This window comes from Pyrus communis, chromosome 1 (genome assembly GCF_041283825.1).
Source record: "Pyrus communis isolate YQ-2024b chromosome 1, ASM4128382v1, whole genome shotgun sequence".
NCBI lineage: Eukaryota > Viridiplantae > Streptophyta > Magnoliopsida > Rosales > Rosaceae > Pyrus > Pyrus communis.
The window spans coordinates 21857295-21874646 of NC_142565.1; the positions used below are offsets into that span (position 1 = coordinate 21857295).

At 37.6% G+C, this 17352-nt stretch overlaps 1 protein-coding gene across 1 annotated transcript; it reads right to left on the reverse strand.

Annotated features, from left to right (window-relative positions):
* Positions 1–1268: 1268 nt before the first annotated feature.
* Positions 1269–6003, reverse strand: LOC137719948 (uncharacterized). The gene is made up of 9 exons (XM_088699707.1): positions 5798–6003; positions 5432–5494; positions 5257–5329; positions 4851–4973; positions 4404–4573; positions 3690–3839; positions 2894–3037; positions 2324–2384; positions 1269–1851 (listed from the first exon to the last, which is right to left on the reverse strand). The coding sequence occupies exons 2-9, from the start codon at positions 5486–5488 to the stop codon at positions 1736–1738; spliced, it is 894 nt and encodes a 297-aa protein (XP_088555833.1). The 5' UTR covers positions 5489–5494; positions 5798–6003; the 3' UTR covers positions 1269–1735.
* Between the last annotated feature and the right edge of the window lie 11349 nt (positions 6004–17352).

The window sequence follows — 17352 nt, forward strand, 5'->3', positions numbered from 1 at the left end:
AGGAGAAGAGGCCTAAACGTTCATACAATTCAAGATTGAGTTGTTGGAATTTTTAGGTGTACTTCGATTCTTGTTTTCAATGTTTACTTTGTTATTACTCTCTAAGTTTGTTGTAATCATGAGTGGCTAAACCCCTAATTAGTTAGGGGAAAGTTTGAAGCCATGAACATGTTTGAAATATGAATTGATTTCTTCCAATTGTGATTTGTTAAGTTGTGATTGCAATTCAATTATCATGTTTATTAAAAACTTGTTTTTGTATGTTGATTAGGGATGCATACTTAGTCTTCATGCATAAACTCGATGCTAGTTTATACACGAGTTTCACCTAATCGTCATAAGTTTATAAACATGAGTAGTGAAGGTTGCTAGTCACAACCGCGTTAATTGAATTCTTGGCAAAAGTATCATGCATTCATAGTTACAATTGCCTCGTCAACACTTATAATTTTCATAGAGCATAATGATCTCTCATTGTATCTCTTCTATGCATTCATGTTGAGAACCATTGGAGAATGATTTGAATTGTCGCATGCATCATCCAATTCAATAACATAAGGAAAATTTGAGAGTTAATTAGTGCATCACGGTTAACTTGGGGTGTTGAGCATCATAGTTAATGAAAAACAATTGGAGAATCGATTCATATATAAATGTGTCATGTGTGGAGAATGGACCTCTAACTAATCCATCCATCATCTTGTTTCTCAAATCCGTTTATACAACCTGCCTAGTTTATTAACTTGTTTTGTTAATTCAATTTTCGTCAAATCAAAACCCCCCTTTACTTTCTTGTTCCTTGGTGCTTAAAATCTGTTTAGTTTATGTTTTAAAGTGTTTTGAATCAAGCCATAATCTTAAATTCGTCTAACATTGGGTTTAAGGTCAGAAACTGCCTAGTTAGTGTTTTTAGGCAGTTTTGAGTCTTTTGAACTTATTTTGAGTCCTTTGAGTCTTTGTGAACGTTTTTAACTTTGTTTTTATGTTTTTGAGTCAATTTAGAGGTTTTAGCAAGCCCTCCTAATCCCCGGTCTAGAACGATCCCTACTTGCATCCTTACTACAATTTGACAACAAGAGGGTTAATTTGTGTGCTTAACTATTTTCGCATCAGCCACCACTTCAATTACATCATCACAAAGGGGCACGGCATGGAATTCCAAATTGGTGTCGTGGGTTTGAATTGGTGATGCCATTTGGTTTTTGAGTCCTATTCCACTTGTAATGACCGTTTCAAGTGCATCATCATGTAATTGTTCAAGATGTTCCTACGCCAATGAATCAATGATATCAATAGAAAAACATGAATGATCATCATTAGGATATTTCATAGTTTCAGAAATATTAAAATCAATAACTTCCCCATCAAATTCCATCGTTAAAGTCCCTTTGAACACATCGATCTTGGTGCGGGCTGTTTTAATGAATGGTCTCCCAAGAAGGATCGGCAAAGATGTGGAATGGGCCCTATCTTCCATCTCAAGCACATAAAAATCAGCCGGGAAGATCAAGTTATTAACCTGCACCAAAACATCTTCCAAAACTCCCTTTGGATATGCATTAGAACGATCGGCTAATTGAATAATCACACCATCATTTTTCAACTCTCCTAGGTTCATGGATGCATAAATAGAGTATGGCATGATGTTAATTGAAGCTCCTAAGTCTAACATAGCATGTTCAAACTTAGTTTGGCTAATAACATAATGGATTGTGACCATGAATGCAACTTCATACTAAAACATTATGGTAGACAAACCAACCTTTCCAAGCAGAGAATCTTCCAGAAATTCTAAAACTTTCTCAAATAAGACAGGAGGGCAGATCCATTTGCCTAAGTGCAAAAATATTTCTGTCATCACAGTGTTCAAGACAATATTTAACATCATTCTGTCAAACAGAAATAGAAAAGAACCAATTCAAGTTAAAAAGAGAACTCGTAATACTGGCAACAAAAGACCCTCATAAAATGTGAAATGGGTTACTACACACACACACACACACATCTACAGCTAAGAATGTGCCTCACATAGTAGACATCCCTTTCTAAGATATTTGGTGCCCATATAGCACCTGCCCAGATCCTAAAGTTTGAAATTTCCCCCCAAGAAAAAACTCTAGTATATGATTCTTACTATACAGTCGGGTTTCAAGAATGTAAGAGCTGCCAAGGGGTTGGCCTGATATAATCCATAGAACAAGACAGACTTACGGAAACATGACCTTCTATGAAAATGTCAACATGTTCAGATACCATTAGATAGTAATGAAAACCCCAAAATACTGAATCGAAATTGCAAGACATGCACCAATGTTTCACATACCAGCAGATTTTGCAGGTATATCAGGCTCAAAAGCATGCAGTATCCCTTGTCCAGCACCATTCTATTAAGTAAAAGGAAAGGTATTACAAAACTATTTCATCAATAAGGCAAGAGACTAAAAGCAGTAACTCAGAACAGTTTCTTCCTGATGCAATTATGTGCCTAGATAGTTCTTTTTTCCCTTTCATTTGGCCTCTGATCACCACTATAACCCAAGAAAAAAAAATACTCTCCCATTCAAAAATTGTTCATCCAGCTTCAGAAGTCAGATCTCCGAGTATGAATAAAAACAAATTTATTTTCAAAAGTTTCACATGTGCAGTTGAGGCTACTTTTCATGGCTTTCTGACTGACACATGCTTTGCACCCCTTGTCTATACTAACCAAGTAGGGGAAAATGATGATTATAATAACAACAATAACAAAATTTAATAGCAAAGTTTCAACAATAATGTGCAATGAAAGAATACAGCTGGAAGGTACAAGAAAACAAGCAGGCTCACGCTGCACGATACAAACAATGAAAGAAAACGTGCAAACCCTCCGGATTTTAAGAAAACATAAAAATACCTTTTCACATGAGCTAGCTTCTCTCTTGTTACATGGCAAAAGTGACAAGCATAGTTCCAGCCCGGCAAGAGCAGTCTTGAGCTTGCCCTTGTCCTCTAAAAAAAACTGGTTCCTCCGCAGAATATCCTCAAAGCTTTGAAGAATCTGTCAATGAAGCAATCGTTAAAACAACCTTAAAAGTTATCTTTAAACACAAAAGAGAGCGGTAACACTGAAAAATTCGAGTTCATCTAATATTTAGATTCATTAACCACACAGACAGACTAAACCATAAACAATTGATAGGAAATAACGCAGTGGAAAATATAATGGCAACCAAACAAACAAGCTCACACACCCACCAGGGATAAAGTTTCGAACAAGAATATCTGCGTACAGGAATAACATGTCTAGTGGGAATAAGAAAGAAAGAAAGAAAGAAGATGACAAGTAACCTAAAGGTCAACATCTATAAGAACTTTCGTGTTATTGAGCAGAATGAGACCAAAGAAAACATGAAGAGAAGAGACCAAGAATTACAGAAAGAGCAAAATCTTGGAGAAAAAGAATGTTGTTGAATAAGGCCTCAATCCGTAACACTAGACCACAAAGTAGCAAACTCTAGCCATAAATTACCATCCGATCTTTGTGACAGGTACATAACTACCAGAATATGCCTAAAGTCCCTTCCATTAGAATAATGCATAGAAGAACAACAAACCATATAACAGTTCATAGTTAATGACCAAAACATATCTAATAAATGATTCCAATGAAAACACTGCATACAACATTTTACAGCACAATCTTAGGATACCTTTTCAGCATTCAAGAAGAAGGAAGGTGGATGGTATTGGATAGCAAGCTCCAAAAATTTGAAAGCCATCAACCGAACATCGATTGCTAAATGTGTCATTGCATTAAAGATATAGGCCATCATCAAGGAAATCAACAGCTCTTGATTATCCTGGACAAGAAAAGAAGGGAAAAAAAATGTCACATTAAATTCATTGGCTATAAACACCACCGAACTTAATGATAATAATAGAGAGATGATGACAACAAAATCTCAAAACTACACTTAGATGAATCCATATATACAATAAAAGCAGTGTAGATGTGAAACTACCAAATTGTTCTATTGTATGGAAGATGCATAGCATTAAGAAAAAGTGAAAACTGGAAGGAAAAAGGAAAAAGAATAAGCCCTTAAAAGATAATTTATGTCAATTTCTATGAAAGAGACAGAATTAATTCCATTCCCCCCCCCCCCCCAGCTAGGAATGGCTTTGCGCATCCAGAAGTATGGCCTGGCAGTTTAATTTAGTGCAATGCACGGCAACAATTGAATAAAATTTGGCATATAAGACACATGTATCGTGAAAAAATTAAGAGGAAAATAGTGAAATTAACAACCCAAAAGTTTCTTGAACTGCAAATAATAAAAAATAATCGTCCTTGTTTCGCATTAATACATATAATTCACAAGAAGTTTTTACCTTCCTGCATTCAGACAAGAATAAAAAATTACCTCCTTACAGCCAGGTAAAATTACTGACTTAAAAAGTTGATATAGCGTATCTCGAACCAGCCTATCGTCATCGCCAATGCGTTCACGCAGCTTTTCAACAACAGCATACTTATGCAACCTCAACTCTTGTGGATACCTAAGGAGTAAATCCTTCATACCCAATAATGCATCTTCAGAGAGAAATAACGGTAAGATTATTAGATATATACTATATGGTACAGAATATCAATAATGGGAAACAACTTCCTAGACAACATAATTATTGAAAAGGTCGTAACTTCTTCAAATTTAACACATTAAAACCCAAATCAATGTGCAGAAATACATGATCAACGATCTAGGTAATCTATTTCAGGTTAAAAATAGATTAATTCTCATATTTTGGAAGATACTATACGGCTGTAAGCGCTTTCATTAAGAAAATATTTTAAAATAACATTAAAATACCTTTACGAACTTTCGGGTTGTAATGAGATGTTTGCTGAAGAAGTTCTTTCAATGTTAAACCTTTCTTGTTCACTGCTAATCCTGCCTTCTCCGATGCCACACTCTGCTCGGGAAGATCAATTGCTGCTCATAGTAACCATTATTTAGTACTCATTAAGAAACTAGTTCACTACGATATTTGACATCAAAATGGAAGCACAAAGGCAACTCCTTCATCGTGGCAAGAAAAAGTATTTCAAACAATCAAGAGAATACAAACTCTCATCCTTAATTACTCTCGTCACCCCCAAACAAACTTATTTTAAAACGATGACAGAATTTTCCTTTCAATGAATTAACAAAAAACAACAGAGAGTACAAAAAGCAATATCAACTCATGAATTTAAGAACAGATTAAAATCAAAACCTTTGGACTTAATTTCAGTATTCGTAGCGTTCTTTGGTGGCGGCAACTTTCTGCCAATCTTTCGCTTTATTTTCTGCAAAAATTACAAAAGAAAATAAACATCAAATGCAAACAAAGTTTTCAGATGTTGAACTTCCCAAAGAAAAATGCATTCAAAACCTGAAATATCGATTACTTTGAAGTCGATGCCGTGCTTTTGCTGCTTCTTTGCCGGAGCCTTGGAGCGTGCCATTTATAGCTACAGCATACACACAATAAAACGATCTTATTAAGTTTTTGAACAAACTAATTACTTTGTTTATTGTATGAAATACAATTCAATTGACGAAATTAAAGGCTCTGCTGATCATATCAGATAGTGTCAAATGACAATGCGGCGCCGTTTTCAGGCCTTCGCCAGCTATTAAGAACAAGAACTCCAGGAGCAGTAAACTAAACCAGCTCTCCGTTTGGCAGCTCAGAAAATTTGGGGAAGTAAAAAGGAAAATAGCAACTCTAAAAAATTAAAGAGAACAAATTGTTTCTCTCTTCCTTTGCGTACCTTCTTCTCGGCAACCAAACAGGGGAATGGAAACAGTAAGCTGTAGTCTTCGAAGTGCCAAGCAACGAAGTTGAAGGAGGAGGAGGAGGAGGAGAAGGGAAGAGAAGGTCAAGGAACGAGAAAGTGACAGTCACGGCGGCGAGGAGTAATTGCAGAGCGTTCTGAGAGGGAAGGGGGAGTTTTGTGGATCGGCGGAGAGATACAGTTCCTATTTTATTTCAATTGTAAATAACTTATTTTTATCCTAAAAATTTTATAATCGAAATTTTTTAAATTCTTAAAATTACTCAAAGATTATTCTTATATTGATTTTTATCCTAAATAGTCCCTAAAATTGATTTTCACCATCAAGATAGTCTTTGAAATTGAAAATCAATCAATGTAGTCCCTGAAAATAGGTGTCAGAAATCAATGTGGTCATTCCATCATAATTATGTTAAAATTTCCATTAAGTATTGATGTGGCACATAAATGGACTTACAAGATTTACGGTTTTTTATCATAAATGATCCCTGAAATTGACTCACACCATCAAGATGATCCATTGACCTAGGGTTGGGTTCGGTTCTTAATGGTTCGATTTTTTGGCAAAACCAAAACCGAAACCGAACCGAAATTTCGGTTCGATTCGATTCATTTTTTTTTCTGTTTTTTCTCGATTCGGTTTTTTTTTCGATTCAGTTTTTCCGGTTCGGTTTCGATCTGGTTTTGATTTTTTGATTTTTTATTTTTATATAAAATAAAAGCAAGGTCTAATGGTCTATGACTATAATCATCAAAAGATACAAAACATATAAGATGAAAAAGCTACAGATGCACAACAAACTTTAATCTTTCTGTTGTTGGGTGACAAATAATTAAAAATCAAAATCAAACATATTTTGGTTCTCTTTGAAATTTAGTCGAGCTCGTATTCCTCGTCATATTACTCGAAAGTATTGACACCTAAATACTAATTAATTTGACATTTGGAAAGTAATCTACAACTCATAAGTCATAAAGATTCAATCAGCAATCCTCCTCCTCCGGTAAAACTTGATTATTTATAATTATTATTTTTTTTTTTTTGAATTTTTGAACAAACAGCTACGAATGAAGACTGAAGTGGAGGCCACGAGCAAGAACATACAAATTCCATAACTTATGATGGAACAAACAGGGTTTGTTGTGTTCAGAAAAAATTGGTCTACCCTATGTACTACGTTTAAAGGATTGGTTTTGGTTTTGGTCTACCCTATGTACTACGTTTAAAGGATTGGTTTGGGTGTTGTGTTCAGAAAAAATTGAACAAACAGAACCGAATATAATGGTTCGGTTCTTAACTAAGAACGAGGAGAACCCAAATATAATTGAGGAAGCTACCCCTTAAGCTACTCTAAACCCTATGTACTCTCACAAATTAATCAAATCCAGCATACCCAAAACAAATTGCAAAACCATGAAATTGAAAAGCTACAGATCAGATTCATCAAAACCAACGAAATAGAAAGAAAAAAAAAAAAAAAAAAAACTGCAAAACGCATCAGGGGTGAGAGACTAACCTTGCAAAGGAGGGAATTTGTGGGTCGAGACTCGAAACAGCGAGAGGAAGTCGTGCCTCCTAGGTCGTAGGTCACCGGTCACAGGGGTGAGAGACAGAGAGTGAGACGGCAACGGCGAAATATGAGACAGGTCACAGGTCGCTGGGAAGGAAGAAGATGAAGTGGAAGAGCGGCGGAGCTGGGAATGAGATGGTCCAGAGTGAGAATACGTACAGAGGAGGAGAGGGAGGGAATGGGTTCGGTTCTGTTTAAGGTTTCAGACTGGAGAACAGAAGAAGAAGGCAGGCAGCGGGTGCTACAAAATTTACAAATTGGATTGAACGACGCCGTTCAAGGGAAAAATAATAATATTTATTTAAATTAAATATGAAATGATGTCGTTTTGCCTTACTTCAGTTCAGTTCGGTTCGACTCGATTTCTGAACCCCAAAAACCAAACCGAACTGAATCAGATTCGGTTCGGTCCAGTTTTACACTTTCGGTTCGATTTTTTTTTGCCTCAGTCTAATTTGGTTCTCGGTTTTTATCAATTTTTGGTTTTTTGAACCCACCCCTACATTGACCTACAAAAGGGATTTTATTTAATAGGAATTGATAGACGCATATTTATTACAATTGTTACCCTATTGTTTATATTTATTAGTGCCTCATTCAGATTATTTTGAGTGAATTACTTTAGTTTTGTAATTTATAAGGATTAGGATGCTTATTGATAAAAGTGGAATTAACATGGTCTCAGCACATTCGTTATGTTTTGGTCATGTTGTTAACATTGGCTTCATTTATTTAATTACTTGTTATTTTGTTAGTAGGTTGAAGGCTAATGGGTTTTGGGAAATCTTATTTATTTGGAGTTTACTTACAAAGGAGGCATTACAACTTTATACACAAGGGATTACAATTATCAATAGAATTTCAATTGGTGGTTCCAAGGATTGGCAACCGACAAGTTAGGAGAAAGATATTTGTGAGATCAAGCAATAAAATCCTTAATTTTATTAGAAGAACGTGGTCCTACGAATTGGAAAAGGGGGCAAAATATAAAGAGAAGAAGTAGTAGCAAAGAGGGGGACTCTGATTTCGTCTGCTGGCGTGAAACAAGGCAGCAGCAGGGGGATGTGTTTTCTTCTAACATGAATCAGAGAAGGCAGCGACAGGGAGGATTTGATTTGGTTCTTCTTCTCTAGTTTTAGGTTAAATAGCCAAAATTGTGACAGCCCGTCCCGGATTATTCGTATCGTAGGGGTAAAATGACGGTTTTGCCCCTAGTGTTTTGTTTCGTAGTGTGGTTGTTTTGGGGTTTTGGTTGGCTACTTTTGGACCACACACATTCACCCACACTCATTCTTATCATTTTCTACCCTGTCCTGTGTGTGTCTCTCTCTCTTCTTCTACACTTATGTACGGACAAGACCAAGACACTCGAAAACGTTGTAGATCGAGGAAGAAAATCATACCCTTATGTTCGTGAGCTTCATACGAGTTCAACCATACCCATTTCAGGTAAGGAAACCCTTGTTTTCACGTCGAACTCGAGATCCCCGATTTGGTCACTGTTCATGCACACGTGAATTGTTGCGTTTCAGGGAATTTGAAGCTTGTAGGAAGATTGGTGAGGTCCTTAGGAAGCTCGGGGTGGTTCGTTTGAAGGTTTTGGACGTCGGGATCGTGAGTTGTAGGTTTGGCCGGATTTGGTGAAGTTTTTCCGGTGAGATTCTGTTGGTTTTAGTGTTTGAAAGTGGTAAGGTTTTGTTCCTCTAGTTGTAAGCTTCATTTTGGTACCAATTTCGTGAAATTTGGGTGAAAAACGAGTGAGAAATGAAGTTTAGAAGTTTTTCCAGTTTTCCGGCGACGACGACGGCGCCGGAGGTTGGCCGGAGAAGACGACGGAATATTCCGTCAGTTTAGACAGAATATTCCTAACGGTGTTAGGTTAACTTTAACGGAATTTGTTAGTTTTAACGGAATATTCCTGACGACATTAACTGACACCGTCAGTGTGCCATGCACGTGCCTGCGCTTGGGTGGCGCGTGTGGTCGTTCCTTGGCCGGCTTGTGGGGGCGCGTGTGACGTCAGAAAATTATTTTAAAAATATGGCGATGTTCGTGAGGTTGAGTAGATCACGTTGGTGTATTCATACACCCCATTTGAGCATTTTATGAGAAGTTATTACATAGTTTGGGTTATGTGCTTTAAATTAACATTTTTATAGTTGTTTCGCATATAGGTGAGACCTATTCCGAGGACGAGTGCAGTCACTCAAGGCAATGGGGTTACGACCCTTCTACATACCAGTGAGTGGGCTTTTGGTTTTCCGTATATACCTATATACTTGTGATTTTCCCAGAAAATGAAATGAAACATTTATATGTTTTAAATGCCATGCATTGTGTTTGCCTATTTAATTATGCATTAGTAGTTGCATATATATATATATATATTTGGTGCTGCAGACGCACAGGTAAGTGCCAGGTAAGTTATGGTTTATGTTTGTGATTAGTAGTGATATGAGATGCATAGAGAGCTCATAACCTGCGCCCCCGGTGTCAGTGCTCCCGCCCAGAGTAAGGCACAGTCCTTCACGTAATGTTCACCTCCCGCACCACACGCTCATCTTGGATCCAAGTTAGGTGCACAGTCTTGTCGTACAGACCACTATAGGTGGTTCCGACTCGTAGGTGACCCACGATTATTCGCCTAGTCTTCACGTGATTGTAGCACTTGAGCATATTTATTTACACCCAGTCCTGTCGTACATACCATTTTAGGTGGTTCCGACTCGTGTCCTGGTATAGTTAGTGAGTTGGAGATTTGAGCTCTAGATTCAGCCGTACATGTCACATTAGGTGACTCTGGCTAACAGATTACATGGCATTGATCGATATTACCTGAGTACTTACATTTTTATGTAGAGGCATTCGACATGGCATATTTCTAAGCATGTTTTCTATATATAGGTATATTCTATTTTCTGGGAAACTATACAGGTTTTACGGCGAGGGGTTAGAACTTTGTTAATGAAATGGTTTTGAAAAGCTTTGTTTTTGCCCACTCACACTTTTTGTTTTGCGCCCCTCCATGTTCTAGTTTGGATTGCTCTTTTGGTGGCTCTCGAGGGATTCTCGGCATATCTGACAGATTATCACCAGTGTAGGACCACCTCTGGGTGTGTTTCGTTAGTGTTTGTTCCTCTGGACTGCACTAGGTCTTTTGTGCTCTGAATATTATTTATCACACTTACGCTTGCACATGTATGTTATCTACTTAGTGTATAGCTTGGTTTTTATTTATTCGTACTTTTATTATTATTCTTAGCTTCCTCACTGTGCACATGGTTACGTCACCTTCGCGTGACGGCCAACACACCCTGATTTCAGTCGAGGTGTGTCAAAAATGGTCCCTGAGATTTGCATAACTCATCACTTTGGTCCCTAACATTTCAAATCAATAAAAGTGGTCCTTGAGATTGTCCACCATCCATCATTTTGGTCCTTCAGTTAAAGACTCCGTTAAGTGTCCCAGAGCTTTTGGCCAGAAGTATGGGCAATTTTCAAAGCTTCGTAACTCAATCGTTTCTTAACCAAATTCGACTCATAATATATCAAAATGAAGATAGGAAAGTGTAGAATAAGATTATACCTATTTGGAAGCCCAATGGTTGCCGAAGATGGCCGGTAAATAGCCTCAAAGTTGACTGGTTCGAGGGAAAACTGGAAAACTCGCTGAAAACTAGGTAAACTTTAAATGTTCATAACTTCTTCAATACTCAACGAAATCAAGTGATTCAAAAACAAAAATCATACTTCTCGACGACCGGCCATAAGGTGAGTGGTAGTGAACTTGGCATAATTGCAAGTTTGCCACTCAAATGTGAGGTGCTATAAGAGGAACTTGTTCCTTTATAGCTTTACCATAAAAGAGGTTTTTTCTTTTGTGGCAAAAGTGCAAAACTCTTTCCCTCTTCGTCTTCCAAAGAGGCCAGCCACACTTAGAGAAAAATAGCTAGCAATCTTCTTTCTTCTAAGTCATCCATTTCATCTTCACACCTCATCCTTGGTGTGGAGACTTAGAGACACCAAACTTTTGGTGTTCTTGGAGTTCCTCTCCTCAAACCCTCAAGGAGCAAAGGAGAAGCAAAGAAGCAACCATCCAAGGAGTAAAGGAGGTGACTTGAAAGCCCTCCACTTAGGTGAATCCCTTGTGTAAGCAAGGATGAGCTTTAAGGGTAATGAAACTCAAACTCTCTCTTTTCTCTAATTTGTTAAAGAGTCTTTTGGTTCACCATTCACTAGGCTTTGAAAGTCATGGGTTTTAGAATTGTTTTTGAATGCATGCCTACTTTAAAGTGTTATTAGTTTGCTTATGTGTTCAAATGTTCTCACATGTTCTTAGCTAGGACAAATTTTTTTCCTTCATTTTCGACCATTCAGATGAGATCCAACATACCATATTTGATCCAAATGTAAGGTTCGCAAAATGCAATCCGCAACTTAGAAATCGCGATAGCATATAAGCCCACTAGGCAAGCTATTAGGCCATCTCAAACTGAAGGAGCTAAACATAGTAGCCCCATCTAGAATTAGAGCGCCGAAAAAATTATTTTTAAATGAATAGTGTCAGGCGATACTAATATACCATCTTCAACCAAAGGTCCTAAGCATAACCCCCTTAATAATTAATTAGTTTTAAGTTTATATCTTAAATTTATTGGTTAATTTGGTTAAAGTACCGTTGAATGTTTTCAAATTTAGTCATTGAATTTGAATCAATTATTGCAACTGAGGAGTTGAACTCCAAAAAAATGGCAAAGAATGCGGCTACATTTGGCCAGCCTGATGCCTCTCTGACCAAATAATAGCTTGGTGGGCTCTTTAATAATATATCTTAGCCATCGGTTGGAAATGGAATTTTAGGCAAATCAGGCCATTTATTGGCTTTTGGACTTTTAGCCGTCTGCATTGGAAATGACCTTATGTTTCACAGTCTTTGGCTTGTAATTGAAAAAAAAAAAAGGGACACTTTGGATGCGGTTCCTAACTACTAATGTTCTTTGATTGAAACCTTGGTGGTTTTTAGTTTTTGATCGACGACCTTGACATTAATGTAATAGTGTATTTCTATGTAGGTTATTATATTTTTAAATTAAAAATGAAATATGTAATTATTTATATTAATGAGATTTTAAATAAAACCCATAAGTTATGGGATTAAAAATATCAAAGATGAATTATAGTCTCCAATATATTGTGTGTGTACGTGTGTGTGTGTATATATGGGTACATTCATCAAAACTAACCAAAAAATTATTGTACCAAAGCATGGATACATTTTTCAAAAGCACAAAAAAAAAAAAAAAAAAAAATATTAGGCTTAATAACATTATTAAATTTTTTCTATTAAACTTGACATGGATACTTTAACACATCTTGACCCGGAATGTCCACTAGGATTCCAAATCAAGCTGTGCTGGCTAACACCTGGAAAGGTGATGAAGCCATAAAGTGTAGTGATGTGAAAAATGTGAATAAATTTAAACCTAAAACTGCCTAAATATAAGAGTGTGCTGTGAGCGGGAATGAACCCATTTCACACATCATGTCAGAGCATAAGTACAATACAATAAGATTGGGTGAAAATTATACCATCGAAGGTAATCGTCTATACCAAGATTTGCTAAGGATTCTCGTCGATAAGAAAGCTTAGCTATTAAAATCTGGAGGGGCGAAAAACAAGGGTCAGTGAGCTTGTAAATAAAGTTTTAATAAAAACCTTTGAAAATGCTATAACCCCTTACCATAAAATATGTATAGTTTCCAAGATATATATACTACATATAGTATGGAAATGCTCACCGTAGCTTGCAAAATATCAAGATATCAATATGGCACGATAGTTCATATATAAGTGCACAACGTCAGTAATCATATACTTTCGCATAAGTAAACATATCAAACCAAGTGCTCATCGACACATGCTGATACACGAGTTCATGCAGAGTTATTCTGACATAAACAAGACTGCGTGTAATAATGATATATGTTATAGTGCTACAATCACGTGAAGACTAGAGTTATTCGCAGTCACATATGAGTCGGAGTTGCCTATTGCAACCTGTACGACAGGACTAACACCTACTCGAATCCAAGGCGAGCGTGCGGATATGAACATACACGTGAAAGATTGGCCCTAGCCCTGGGCAAGCACTAACACCTCAACCCTGAGTGTCCACTAGGATTCTGAATCGAGCTATGTTGGCTAACACCTGTAAGGTGACGAAGCCATAAAGTGTAGTGATGTGGAAAATGTGAATCAATTTAAACCTAAAAGTGCCTAAATATAAGAGTGCGTTGTGAGCGGGAATGAACCTGTTTCACACGTGATGTCAAAGTTGATAACTCATATATTTCATGCATTTATGCCATCCATTTCTAGTCTCTTTGGGATGTTTTTGAGTTAAATTGGTTGCATTTTACCTTATTTTGTGTTAGTGTGCAGTTACATGTACATTAGGATCAATTTGAAGGCAAAAGAAATGAAAACATGCCATTTTTGGAGCTGACCCTCATCCAAACATGGAAAGAAGTTTAGTGGCCTGGTTTGAAGCCGAAATAAAGAATCCAAGATGAATCCAGCTTGTTAGAAGGCTAGAAGCATACTAGGAAATGAATTGGGATATCTAGCCTAATTTGGTGCCAAATAAGGCAAAAACATGTAAAATAAAGGCTAAGTTGCTTGGATCACTTTGGAAGATCTTGTAGCCCATTTGGCATATAAATAATAAGGTTTCATATCACTTTTACACAAGCCCCCTTGGGGGTCGCCTAGAGCTCTTTCTCCTCTCTTTCTTTGGCCTTTCTTCCTAAAAAAAAACCCTATTTCCCTTCACCATTCACTACCACCGAAGAAACCACACAGCCGCGCTGTTCTTGGAAAAGTTCAACATCAGAATTGCTTCAAGGAGGCTTCTTCTATGAACTTTAATTTCACTCATGTTGTTCTTGATATTTATATATTTTGTAATCATGTTGTGTAATTAAGTTCGTAGCTGGGGAATTCGATGTAGCCTTGCAAACCTACTCTATGTTCTTAAGTTAAAGTATTCAAATTACCAATGCGTGTTCTTGTTTCATTCACTGATTTTATAGTATAATTTGTTTGTTAATATTAACGTTTGATCACCATTAGGGCTGCTTATGAATTATTTGATCAAGGTTATAATACACATCATGCTTAATCTTGGTGGATATGTGGATGAATGAAGAAACTGCTATGCATACATCCTGCCATGTGATTTCTTTGGTTCTTTGAAGTTGTCTTGTTCTTAATGGATTCTTACTTGCTAATCTAAGTTGAACATCACAACTAGGTTGCATATTAGGAGTACTTGATCACAACTTCACATCAAATGGATGATCATAAATAAGTAAAACGAACCCTAGTTGCATATTGGAGAGTTGAATGCGTTTTGACTTAATTTTCATGGAATTGACTTGTAATAGTGAAATTGGCATCCCTTCAGATGAAAGACATTCTACAAGCAATTGCTACAATGGAAACTGTAACCGACCGCACGTTCAAGAGGCCACAACGGCTTACTCAATCCCCACTATTCATAGAAAAAGCAGAAACGAACTCAACCACACATAGTCGTTTCTCACATCGTCTATTTTATGCTTCTTCTTCATCCACTTTCATCGTCTTAAATTTCCTATTCATTTTGCTCAGTTTTTGTTCAATTTCGATAAGGTATTACAGCTCGAAACCTAACATATCCCGACCGAAATCAGGGCGTGCTGGCCGTCACGTGAGAGTGACGTAACCATGTGCACAGTGTGGAAGCTAAGAATAAAAATAAAAGTATGAGTAAATAAAAACCAAGCTATACACTGAGTAGATAACATACATGTGCAAGCGTAAGTGTGAAAAACAATATTCAGAACACATAAGACCTAGTGCAATCCAGAAGAATAAACACTAACGAAACACACCCAGAAGTGGTCCTACACTGGTGATAATCTGTCAGATATGCCGTGAATCCCTCGTGAGCCACCAAAAGAGCAATCCAAACTAGAACCTGGAGGGGCGCAAAACAGCAAGTGTGAGTGGGCAAAAACAAAACTTTTCAATATCATTTCATTATCAAAAGTTCTAACCCCTCGCTGTAAAACCTGTATAGTTTCCCAGAAAATAGGATATACACATATATTGAAAACATGCTCAGAAATATACCATGTCAAATGCCTCTACATAAAAGGGTAAGTAACTCAGGTAATGTCAATCAATGCAATGTAATCTGTCAGCCGGAGTCACCTAACGTGACCTGTACAGTTGAATCTAGAGCTCAATCTCCAACTCACTAACTATACCTGCACACGAGTCGGAACCACCTAAAGTGGCCTGTACGACATGACTGGGTGTAAATAAATACGCTCAAGTGCTACGATCACGTGAAGACTGGGCGAATAATCGCGGGTCACCTACGAGTCGGAACCACCTATAGTGGTCTATACGACAGGACTGTGCACCTAACTTGGATCCAAGATGAGCGTGTGGTGCGGGAGGTGAACATCACATGAAGGACTGTGCCCTACTCTGGGCAGGAGCACTAACACTGGGGGTGCAGGTTATGAGCTCTCTATGCATCTCACATCACTACTAATCACAAATATAAACCATAACTTACTTGGCACTTACATGTGCGTCCGCAACACCAAACATACATATATGCAACTACTAATGCATAATTAAATAGGCAAACGCAATGCATGGCATTTAAAACATATAAACGTTTCATTTCATTTTCTGGGAAAATCACAAGTATATAGGTATATACGGAAAACCAAAAGCCCACTAACTAGTATGTAGAAGGGTCATAACCCCCTTGCCTCGAGTGACTGCGCTCGTCCTTGGGATAGGTCTTACCTATATGCGAAACAACTATAAAAACATTAATTTAAAGCACATAACCAAAACTAGGTAATAACTTCTCATACAATGCTCAAATGGGGTGCATGAATACACCAACGTGATCTACTCAACCTCATGAACATCCCCATATTTTTAAAATAATTTTTCGACGTCACACGTGCCCCCACGCGCCGGCCAAGGCATGGCCATACGCAGGCGCATGCCTGGCAACTGACAGCGTCAATTAACGCCGTCAGGAATATTCCATTAAAACTAACAAATTCCGTTAAAGTTAACCTAACGCTGTTAGGAATATTCCGTCCAAACTGACGGAATATTCCGTCGTCTTCTCTGGCCAACCTCTAGCGCCGTCGCCGTCGCCGTCGCCGGAAAACTGAAAAATTTTCTAATCTTTGTTTCTCACTCGTTTTTCAACCAAATTCCACAAAATTGGTACCAAAATGAAGCTTACAACAAATAGAACAAAACCTTACCACTTTCAAGCCCTGAAACCAACGGAATCTCGCCGGAGAAACTTCACAAAAATCCAGCCAAACCTACAACTCACAATCTCGACGTCGAAAACCTTTAAACGAACCACCCCTAGCTTCCTAAGGACCTCACCAAGCTTCCTATAACCCTGAAATTCCCAAAAACACACGATTTTACGTGTGCATGAACAGTGACCAAATCGGGGATCTCGAGTTCGACGTGAAAATAAAGGTTTCCTTACCTGAAATGGGTATGGTTGAACTCGTATGAACCTCATGAACACAAAGGTATGGTTTTCTATTTCGATCTGTAGCGCTTTCGAGTGTTTTGATCCTTGTCTGTACGTAAGTGTAGAAGAAGAGGGAAAGAGAGAGAGAGACTCGGGATAGGGCAGAAGTTGAGAATGAGTGTGTGGGTGTGTGCGTCCAGATACAGTCAACCAAATCCCCAAAACAACCACACAACGAAACAAAAACACTAGGGGCAAAATTGTCATTTCACCCCTAAGGTACGAATAATCTGGGACGGGCTGTCACAGAACCGATTTACAGATTTAAAAAATGGTGGAAGCTGGGCAAAAAACGCTTGGACAGGTAATTCAATTTCAATGCCAA

Excerpts from the sequence above, each read along its gene's own strand:
- LOC137719948 (XM_088699707.1), bottom strand. The coding sequence starts at position 5,488 with ATGGCACGCTCCAAGGCTCCGGCAAAGAAGCAGCAAAAGCACGGCATC. Across the intron at positions 4,974-5,256 it reads TACTGAAATTAAGTCCAAAG|CAATTGATCTTCCCGAGCAG; the intron begins GTTTTGATTTTA and ends TACTATGAGCAG. Across the intron at positions 3,840-4,403 it reads TTTTACCTGGCTGTAAGGAG|GATAATCAAGAGCTGTTGAT; the intron begins GTAATTTTTTAT and ends TTTCTTGTCCAG.